The 10,660-nt window shown below is 33.2% G+C and overlaps 2 protein-coding genes and 1 long non-coding RNA gene across 3 annotated transcripts; 2 read left to right on the forward strand and 1 right to left on the reverse strand.

Annotated features, from left to right (window-relative positions):
• Positions 1-1,030: 1,030 nt before the first annotated feature.
• On the forward strand, positions 1,031-5,018 carry Tat (Tyrosine aminotransferase). The gene is made up of 5 exons (XM_073080707.1): positions 1,031-1,274; positions 2,052-2,380; positions 2,938-3,411; positions 4,274-4,456; positions 4,728-5,018. The coding sequence occupies exons 1-5, from the start codon at positions 1,130-1,132 to the stop codon at positions 4,902-4,904; spliced, it is 1,308 nt and encodes a 435-aa protein (XP_072936808.1). The 5' UTR covers positions 1,031-1,129; the 3' UTR covers positions 4,905-5,018.
• Positions 5,019-6,995: 1,977 nt separating this feature from the next.
• Positions 6,996-7,838, forward strand: EMC4 (ER membrane protein complex subunit 4). Its single transcript, XM_073080711.1, has 2 exons — positions 6,996-7,199; positions 7,271-7,838. Exons 1-2 carry the CDS (start codon positions 7,150-7,152, stop codon positions 7,728-7,730), a joined length of 510 nt encoding a protein of 169 aa, XP_072936812.1. The 5' UTR covers positions 6,996-7,149; the 3' UTR covers positions 7,731-7,838.
• LOC140748027 (uncharacterized) lies at positions 7,749-10,333 on the reverse strand. The gene is made up of 4 exons (XR_012102914.1): positions 10,147-10,333; positions 9,601-9,654; positions 8,691-8,758; positions 7,749-7,962 (listed from the first exon to the last, which is right to left on the reverse strand). It is a non-coding gene; the product is annotated as an uncharacterized LOC140748027 (long non-coding RNA).
• Between the last annotated feature and the right edge of the window lie 327 nt (positions 10,334-10,660).

The following is a 10,660-nucleotide window of genomic DNA, read 5'->3' on the forward strand; positions in this document are numbered from 1 at the left end:
CAAAATTATCCATTGTTACATGAATAAAATTGGTTTAGATTAATTAATTACCTAACAGTTTATCATTAAATTCAACTTTAAAATAGAAGTGCATGTCTGGCCGTCTGGGATTTTAACTTCGGACTTTCTTATTGAGATTCCTATCGAGTTTTAGCTACTAGCTTATGACTGCATTGTCCCTGTAGTCCCGGGACTACAATAGGGCTACGGTATCCCCTACCGGTCGTAAGAGGCGACTAAATGGGGGCTTCCGGGGTTGCATGCGTCAAGAGTGGGAGCTCGAATCTTCCAGCAAGCAACCCCGAGAAGGACGGTGGTATGTGTAGTCCCATCCCCTCGTAAACACCAGATGGTGTGGGATGAGCGAAAAGTGCTCCTTCAGGGCAGAGTCCGATCGGGGAATCGCACTTGGTGGACTGTGGTAGTGTTCCATCTGTTGTTAGCTTATTCATATTTTTAGATCAACAAATATATAATTCAACGAAATATTCTTGTCTATAACGCCTAAATCACACATACGTCGTGATCAATGGAATATTTTTATTATATATTGTTGTTATTTTGTAGTATTTTGTACTAATCTAACAAAATCGTTAACATGATTAGAAGATGTTAATCTCAATACTTTCAATGGTAAATTACTAAAAGTAGAAATTTTAAATAATTACAATCTCATGAAAGAGACAACGAACATAACATTTTTAAGACCATAAGGCAGTTAGTACAATATTTACGCATATTTTTTAAGAAAATCGAATGTGTCTTACGAAAAACCGACGGACAGTACACATTAGATTTAGTTAAATTTAAAGTATTTTTCTTCAATTAGAAATATGAGTACAAAAGAGAAATTTAAATAAGATTCTTAAATCTTTAAATTGCATATTAATCCCGATCAACCGTCAATGACAGGATAAAACCGCGCATTCCAATCATATTTGCTAACTATCTTCGATGTATAAGTATAGACGTAGCTCATTTACAACTTTATAATCTCATATACATTTTCAAACCAGTTCCACTACGTCAACGCTACAGTTTCCATACAAAAGTGAGGTGTACCGTGGAGCAGGCTCTATTCTTTATTCAAGTGTCGACGCAGCCTTAAATATTCGCAAGTTTTGTGCCCATGTCGCGACGTTCACGAAGCAGCCAGGAGTGGGAGGTGCGTGCATCTACGTTAGCCCGCAATACTAGTAACCTGATACGGAATATAGTGGAAAATCTGCAAGTGGAACCAAACCCTGACAAGGAGTTCATTGCGCTGTCCATAGGTAAGTCGTCTAGATGACACCAGCGGGCTCAGTCAGTTATTTCAGCTTTTAAACTTCGTACAATCTTGCTCCTGTAGACTTAAGTCTTATTTCAAAACTAGTGATTATTTAATAAAATAAAAATATAATAAAAATAATTATATACTCGTAATAAATTGAGTGAAAAAAAAACTATTTTTTACTGCTAATAGGTTGCAAGATTACCTAACGCATAAAATAAGTTTATTTTTTATTAAAAATGATTTATTGAAAAAGAAAATTAAATTTTAAGTGAGGATTGTCAAAATACTTAAAAGTATTAAATTTATAGGTAATGTGTGTAAATTTTAGAACACAAGCGTGAATAAATAATATTCGGTATTACATTACCAAATATATTCTAAAAAATAACATTTGCGATTACATCTGTCATGTAATATCACATATTGTATGATGGCGCCCTTTTGCGTATTATGCTTTGAAATAATAAATAGGTGAAATCGCAAAATTAGAATGGCAATTATGTCAAGGTTAACAGGATTTGTATTTCGCAATATTATTTATTTAATACCGGTATATCATACGATTCAACACATTATAACATTTGATTAAAAAGTTAAGGATCAAGAAGTCGGTTAAAAATAGCAAAAGTTGGCATAAACTTTAATGTTGTTTAACATAACATACTTGCGTAATATCATTGCTATGTAATGTCATAATTAAGTAGTTGAAATATACTTATTCATCAAATTTCCTAAAATAAACAACACGTATTAAATACACAAATTATTTTATCAGGTGATCCAACTACTTTCGGAAATCTAAATCCTCCCGACCACGTGCTTCAAGCCGTACGAAATGCCATTGAAACACACACTAGCCGAGGCTATGGCCCTGTTAAAGGGCATCTAGAAGCTAGACAGGCAGTTGCCGAGTACAGTGCTCATCAGGGTGAAATACTGCCAGACGATGTTATTCTATCCAGTGGCTGTTCCCACGCAATCGAACTTGTCATCACAGCTCTCGCAGATTCTGGACAGAACATTCTCGTTCCGAGACCCGGATTCCTGATATATAAAACACTAGCCGAAGGGCTCGGTATCGTTATTAAATACTACAACTTGTTGGTAAGTTTCTATATTGCATTGCATATTTACTTCTGGCGCATGGAATAGATCTGCAAGTAAAAATGATAAACTTAGCGTATTGATAAAAGGACTAAATTGCATATATTAAAGCTTTTACTTTCGTGAGTCAGCTGTGCTCCAACGCACAAACAAACAACAGAAAATGTCGTATTACTGACATTGACGTCACACCAGACTTGTTTTTGTTTTTGTGTTTGCAAAGGATCTTGTTGTTGTTTATATCTTATCCTAGGTTAGGATAACGACGCAAGCTAGACCAGTACTTATTTTTCCGCATTATAATCATAAACGCACGTCTATCAAAAAACTTCGGGAAGTATCACTACAGTTGTGTGAAACAGGCATACACACTTATATAAACCGTAAAGTATAAATCGATGAACAAGTTTCTAGAAGCATAGCAAGTTTCCAGTTTACTGTCGAGCGGATTTGCATACTGCCCATTACGGATTATTTCCTATACACCTTTATAAATAACTTTTGATCACACAATGATGTAAAATATGTCGTCAATTTCTAATATTTTTACCTTTCAGCCCGACGAGCAATGGAAAGTTGACTTAGAAGATTTGGAAAGTCAAATAGACGATGATACTGTGGGAATAGTTGTAATTAACCCATCGAATCCATGTGGATCCGTGTTTGATAAGGATCACTTAAGTGAGATATTAGATGTAGCCCAACGAAACCATGTGCCAATTATAGCTGATGAAATATACGAACATTTTGTTTTCTCTGGAAACACGTTTACTGCTATATCATCGATATCGAAGGATGTGCCCGTCCTTACGTGTGGAGGGATTACGAAGAGGTTCTTGGTGCCTGGATGGAGAATGGGTTGGGTGATAATACACGACCGGAATAATATTTTGGGAAAGGAGATTCGCCGAGGCTTAAATAACTTGGCAACAAGAATATTAGGCCCCAGCACCTTAATACAAAGGGCCTTGCCGATGATATTGAAATGTACGCCACAAAGCTTCTTTGATGAAGTGGTTTTATTCATAGAGGTATGTTATAGTAGTCATTAAATACGTATAACGTTACATTACAAATACATCGTTATAATAAAACCAGGCGTTCGATACACTATCAATAATGACAATTTTTAATTAATTTATTCGAAAACGAGGATTGGGATAATTTAACGTAGTGAGTTTCGAAAACGGGTCGTGAAATAAAAGAGTTTTAAATTCAATTTAAAAAATCCATTAAAATTTGATTGTGGCACGTTACGTGCTTGCATATCCCAATTTGGTAATTTAAACGCTTACTGAAAATATAGTAGGGCATTACTGATTGATGAAATATTGATTTACTGTAATGAGTTCGAAGCCAAGAGACAATCTTCATAGCGATTATTTAAAATTAAAAAGCAAGACCACCGGCCATCCAATTTTGTACTATAATTCTACTATTTCGCAATGGTTTCCTCGAATGCAAATAATTAGGAAATTGTTACTTTATGTATTTTTAATCTACAAGCTTTCCATACCGCCCAGGTATTAGTTAGTAAGATTTATTGTAATTCATGTGATTTTTTAGAAGTAGCAGACAAACATGCAGTCCACCTGATGGTAAGTGGCTACTGTCGCCCACGGACATCTGTAATCAACCCCAGATGGGATTAAATATTCCTATCTGAGGTCGGCCACAGATGCGTCGCTACCCCTGAGGACTATGCTGGAACGCCTCGGAAAAGTATGTCTCCCTTACCACACCCTTCAAAATGGAACACAGCAGCTAAGCGCTGCTGTGTTCCATTTGCTGCTGTTATTAGGCAGAAATAGGTGTGGCGGTGGTGCCGCCGGAGTCGAACCACAAAGGGTTCTACCACCTTCAAGATTATTTTTCATTATTGTTGTCCCACAGAATCAGGCGAAACTGGCATATGAGGAACTACGACGTGCCCAAGGGCTTCGCCCCATCATGCCACAAGGCGCTATGTACATGATGATTGGAATCAAGATGGCACTTTTTCCAAAATTTAAAAGTGAACTACAATTTGTGGAACGTTTGGTATCGGAACAGTCAGTATTCTGCTTGCCAGGACAAGTAAGTTCTTTTTTTATATCAAATAAACCATTCAATTTATTTTATTTCGCTATGGAGTTAAATATTGCATCTCGCACTTGGCCAGTGCAGTTGGTAAACATCCGTATATTCAGCACAAAATTATCTTCTCTATCTAAAGAAACGTGTACTTACTTTTAAAATTGTGAAATGAGCAGACATATTTTTTTATTTAATAAGTCAAATAATTTTATTCACCAAATTATAGGATCTGTATTTGAAATTTACTCTTAACCAATGTTCCTTTTTGCAGTGTTTTGAATATCCAAATTATATGAGAATAGTTTTGACAGTTCCTGAAGATAAGCTGAGAGAGGCATGCCAAAGAATAGTCATTTTCTGTAATGATCACGTTGACAACGGCGAAAGAGTAAAGGAAATTGTCAGTGACATCGTAAGCGTGCCGAGTGACGCTGAAGTGATAATGTGATGTAATCGATCGCGTAAAATAATGATTGATGTACCCTATTAGCTAAAAGATAGACTATAAGACTTAGTACGCACAGCGATTAAACGCAAGCGGAATAGAAATAGTTGAAAACGCGTACGACCACGCACTGCGATTTATATTCCTCTTGCGTTTAACCGCAGTATGCACTGCGGCTAAGCCTAAAACCACTTTACTATAACTATACACGGTATCTTATAAAAGCAGATACTATGAACGTAATTTCATCTTTTCTACAGTAGATCATTATTACCAATAGGACGCAAAATAGCTTGCTACTGCCGTGTTATTTTTAGTTCATATCTTAAAGTAATTATACTATTTACATATTTTTAAACACTTCATTTGAGTATTCACTTAGTTAAACACAAAAGTCAGGTAATTTGTTGTTTTTGTAAGTAGAACTTCAATATAATGTATTGAAATGTGCAGTTAATATATGGAAGGACATAATGTTTATGGACTTTTATTAGTGAGTAATATACCAACCAAAAACAATATAATTAACTAAGTAGAACAGGACATTAGGATTAAGACCAGAATTACACAACACACGTGAGAAGAACCAAAAAAAACCTCTTCATCGCAGCTTTAATCATCAGTAGGTACAGTAAGTATTTTCAAATACTTTATAATGCAGTATTCTTCTTGCCACCTAGGTCAACAATTGAGTAGCTTTATTACCTAACAATTTACTTTATATCCGTACATAAATATAAGACGTCAGATCTGATCATTTCACCGTATTTACACTAGTTTACCTACATTTTACTACTGTGTAAATTAACTTGTTAAATCAATTTTCACTATTATCCTTCATAATAAAGATATATTGTAACGCACCTTCCATGTACTTTTTTTTAGTACACAAAATATTTTGTCTACATCTTACTATTGTAAAATACTTAGTTTTAAGAATTATAATTTTGAAATAAATATGTTTTGCATTATTAAAAGAATTGTTTAAAATAATAATGTGTTTTATTTCATCCCTTGATACGTTTAAATGTAACATTTAAATATTATTTTGTAAACCCTGAATAATCATTGTTCTTGTTCGGTGTCATCCCGTCGGGTCCCATTGCGTGCCTTTACGTCCCATCCAGTCTCATCCAAGCATGTGCCCATGTGGCCCATCCCTTCACGTTATTCAGTCGTACATACGCAATGTTATATGTATACGCATAGATTAGTAAAGATTACTCACTCCTAACAAGAAAATGTACCCAGTTTTGAGAATTGAAACAGTTGCGTAAAAAAATTTTGCCACGTCTCCGTGCTAAAATGTCCCTAAAATATTTGAAATTATTATTATAAATTATTTAATTATCATGAAAATTACGCAGTATTAGTTATTTATTCGTAAATTTTCTCTAAAAATGTTTTTATTTGTCAAGAATTCAAAAAAAGAACTTACTATAATAAGCCATTTGCGGCTTCATTCAATTTCAAGGCGGCGAAGTATCTTTACTAATCTATGTGTATACGTTATAACTTCCTTTTCTCTTCTATGGAACTAATAGTCAATCAGTCCCATAGATAGATATACCACTAATAAAGCTATGGTCCCATAGTTTTATTTTAGCAATGACGCGAAATTGAAGAAAGTCAATATTCAGTTTGAGTAACATTTTGAAACTTGAAATACAGCTCAACCCCTAGGGGTTGAGCTGTATTTCAAGTTACCCTGGTTTTCGTATTCCTCTATGTAATATTCACTGACCTGTTTATTTTCAAGGCTTCTTATTTCCTAAATTATGCATTTTAAATTCTTTAACGGTATTGTATTGATTTAATTTTCTGTTTATTTTTTTATTTGATTTATACTTAGAGACGGCTAAAAAGTAGCTAACGGTAGAGTGGACATTTTAGTTCTTGGAGAATTGAAGCAGGCAGCTTAGTAATATAGGTAGGTGTTCTGTAGTTTAGTGTTAAATAAATTGAATTTTGAGTCTAGAAAGAAAGAAAGACTAACAAAAAATAAACTATTTATGTTTATTCTGTCGTTTTAATCATTCATAGGCTTAATTATCTGTAAGTTAGTGGTCTATGGTAATATGTCACATGTCTTTATGACGTTTATATTATATTGAACTTGTAAGTCAATTTGTCAATGGATGACTATTTATAATACAAATTGAATTTATGCTGAAGCAATAAGTATATTTACTCAATCATTAGTAATAACTAGATTCGAATTTACGTACACAAGTTATAGTATATCACTATGTCTCAAACAAAAACAAACAAGAAATTTAAATGGGCCATGGATTTCAAGTAAGTTTTGTGCATTACGATTCTTGTAATTTTGCGTATTATTTCGATATAATTATTTAAATTGATTACAGGCCGCGAACTCACACTGCTGACCTGCCGTTCCCGCCCGGGTACAGTCAATCCGCCAACGCCAATTATACAGAATCGTCGAAAGAAACAGATAACCTACTGTTGATAAAAAAGTTGTGGGATGTGGCTTTAGGGCCCCTGAAGCAGGTACCGATGAACCTGTTTATCATGTACATGGCTGGAAATTCTATTTCGATATTTCCTATAATGATGGTGGGAATGTTAATCGTGCGACCTGTGAAGGCACTCTTCTCAACTCAGAGTACATTTAAGATAGTCGGAGGAACGCAAGCAGCAGTACAAAAATTCGTGTATTTTATTGGAAACATTGTCAACATATTGCTAGCCCTGTATAAGTGTCAGAGTATGGGGTTGCTGCCCACGCATTCCAGTGATTGGCTAGCATTTGAAGAGCCACTAACAAGAGTCGAGCATATAGGTGGAGGAATGTCAATGCTATAAAATAAAAAGCTATCAGCATCAGGTGTACTGTTACTTTTATTTATTTAAATAACTATTACATTGTCTTAGCAATCAATATTTACAATAATAAATTGTTTATTTCATCAAGCTATTTGTTTTCTAACCCTGTCTTGCGTCAATCTTTCTTGCTGCCATTATATTCAGCCATTTTGGCTTTTACGAATGCTTGCGCTTTTTCATATAGAGCCTTGGGGTCTTCCACCTTATCAATCTGTAAAAAATATAAAAATACAACAAATTAGTTATGGATTTTTTAACTATTTATTTAAATAACTTTGTAACTTGTATGACTGATTAACAATTAAGTTTACTGAATTATATTACTAAGAATAATATATTAAAAAATATATATATTGCACATAATTCTCACTGAATCAGTTTATAGGATCATCATTTTATAAAGATTTAAGTAAACCTTTTTTATATTCTGTACAATTATTTCATTAACAAGAAACTTTCATTTAAAGTTCTCTTCACATAAACATCCAATATATTTATTGTTAAGTTCAAATATCTCGATTGCCAGTTTTATCTAGTGAATAGTGACTACTTTACTCTTTTAAAACAAAGGGGCAATCCATGCAACAATCATTCTCTCAATCTATCTTAGCATGACAGATAACAATAAATGTAATCTATTAAAGACAACAAAGAAAGTTACATACTTGTACCTAACTATAAAATATTAAAATCAAAATAAATATATAGTAAATATACTATGTACATGTCCAAATTAAACTATCACATTGTGACTAACATAATACTAGTTTTAACAAGTTTGGCTCTGTTTTGAATTTAGGAATGGTCCAATATGACGATACACATACTTACTATATTACATCTACATACGAAGGCACTAATTTTCAATGTTGTGTACGACATAAAATTGTTCCAGGTTTATAAACAGACATAATGCAAAGTAAATATAAACAAACTAACCATTTCTTTTTCTCCATTGCTTTGTTACATTCATCAGTAGTTCTTTTACAAATTAGAGATACTGCTGCCTGTGTTAAAAGAAATAAAATAAAATATGTCTCTTACGCTACATAATTATGTCTACAAAATCAATATTTAGTTTTGGTATTCATAGATATTTTTATTTTTTCATAATCGATGCCAGGGGATCCTCTAGTTCTACTTCACACTCATACCCCCAAATTCAAATTCATAAAATGTAATCCTTATAACAATTGCGTTAAAAATACCAATGGTTGGGTCTCATGTGTGTAAAAAAATGTAATTATAATTATCGTTAAAATCAAAGGCAATTCTACTTTTAAAGTATCTAATTAAAATACATTACAGTATAAATGTGACAGATAAAAGAGGCCACACTTTTAGTCAAAATTCTGTAATGGTAGACAAACCAGGAACAACTTTGATGAAAAATACAATGGTATAATACCCGGCACGAGTCGTGAGCACAGGTGGGCAGTAGTGGGGGTAAGCTCGCGCATGTACACTTTTGGCCAAATTTATTGGCCAATTGCACGAAAGTGTACAGTAGCCGAATGACACGCGAGCCTCCAATAGACGATGTGCATTGACTGAGGAACCAATCGCGTGCAGCTCGGCACCCCGCCCCGCCCCCATGGCTTCTTCATTCCGCCAAAGAGACCAAAACATTAACTACTGCGCAGCTGTCAGTTGTGCTCACGACTCATGCCGGTCACTATAATGTGAGTTTAAGTATTATAGCAACTTAGCCCAACTAAGTTATCACAAATAAATGTAGGCATGGCCTCCTTTTCGTAATGGCCGGCTGTGTAAATCTTTTGCCAAGTTTATAAGCCATGATGACTAAATCATCAGCTTCTTTGATTTGATTTGATAAAAATGAAAATACCTGATAATTTTGTGCTATGTAAACACCAGTGTAGACACCAGTCCCAAAAATGATCTGAAAAAATAATCCTTACAATAAAATATCTTAAAAAATACATAGGATGACTTGTAGTGTGGAATAAATACTCAAAACATGATTTAGCACAAAATAAATCATTTATTTACAACTTATTGATACATATATAATTTTATATATAACATTGTAATGAGTTCATTTTGCCAAGAGAAATGTTCTATTAATAGATGTTTTAATACAAAACAATGAATTGACACATTTTAAGAAGAAAGAACAATCTGTATCTAATTATACAGAATTAAAAACTGCAGAATCATATTCATGCATTTATAAACTCACAAGAACACATGAACAGTAACATCAGATTTTTTTAATAATTATTTAAATTTTAAAGGAAATTTATTTAACATAATTTGTATTGAATATAATCTTTATTTTGTGCTAAATATAAACTTATATTACCAGTTAGATGTCTACAAATTATTTTAGGTTCTATCTAATATTTTGTAAAAACAGGGAGTAATTTCTAACACTGGTCTTCAGCAGTGACGTAACACACCCCATAATGAAAGATTATTTCATATTTTTTATATAAAGTTTGTTAAAAAAGTAATTTTATGTATATTTTATGCATTTTGCATGTTTTTATTTCAGTGTCTACACCTGTCATAAATAAATTGTCACAGTAACTGGTTAGTGATTTTCTGAATTTGAATTTTTGAGCACAGGTAAAATTACAGGTACAGAAACAATAATGATGTAGTGTGAAAATCTTGACTAGTATGACAAATTAAAAACAATATTTTAAAAGACATTTAAACATGGTATGTGATTAATATTAAAGTTGGATCCTAGTGTTTTATTATTAATGAATTTAAAATTATTCTATATAATCACTAATTTGTACAAAATGCAATTGAAATTAAGTAACTCAAAATAAGTTCTACATATATTATTGTACCGCAGTCACGCACCGCAGTGGATCACTATATGCGGGTGTTTCGAGAAATTCTATATTTTTATTTTTATCATATCCATGACTGTG

The sequence above is a fragment of the Epargyreus clarus genome, unplaced genomic scaffold (assembly GCF_041222505.1).
Source record: "Epargyreus clarus isolate Ecla_fem2 unplaced genomic scaffold, WU_Ecla_fem_2.2 ptg000015l, whole genome shotgun sequence".
In the NCBI taxonomy this organism is placed as follows: domain Eukaryota; kingdom Metazoa; phylum Arthropoda; class Insecta; order Lepidoptera; family Hesperiidae; genus Epargyreus; species Epargyreus clarus.

Coding starts and splice junctions, on each gene's coding strand:
- Tat (XM_073080707.1), top strand. CDS start 1,130: ATGTCGCGACGTTCACGAAGCAGCCAGGAGTGGGAGGTGCGTGCATCT. Junction 1,275..2,051: donor GTTCATTGCGCTGTCCATAG/GTAAGTCGTCTA, acceptor TTATTTTATCAG/GTGATCCAACTACTTTCGGA. Junction 4,457..4,727: donor TATTCTGCTTGCCAGGACAA/GTAAGTTCTTTT, acceptor TCCTTTTTGCAG/TGTTTTGAATATCCAAATTA.
- EMC4 (XM_073080711.1), top strand. CDS start 7,150: ATGTCTCAAACAAAAACAAACAAGAAATTTAAATGGGCCATGGATTTC. Junction 7,200..7,270: donor AAATGGGCCATGGATTTCAA/GTAAGTTTTGTG, acceptor AATTGATTACAG/GCCGCGAACTCACACTGCTG.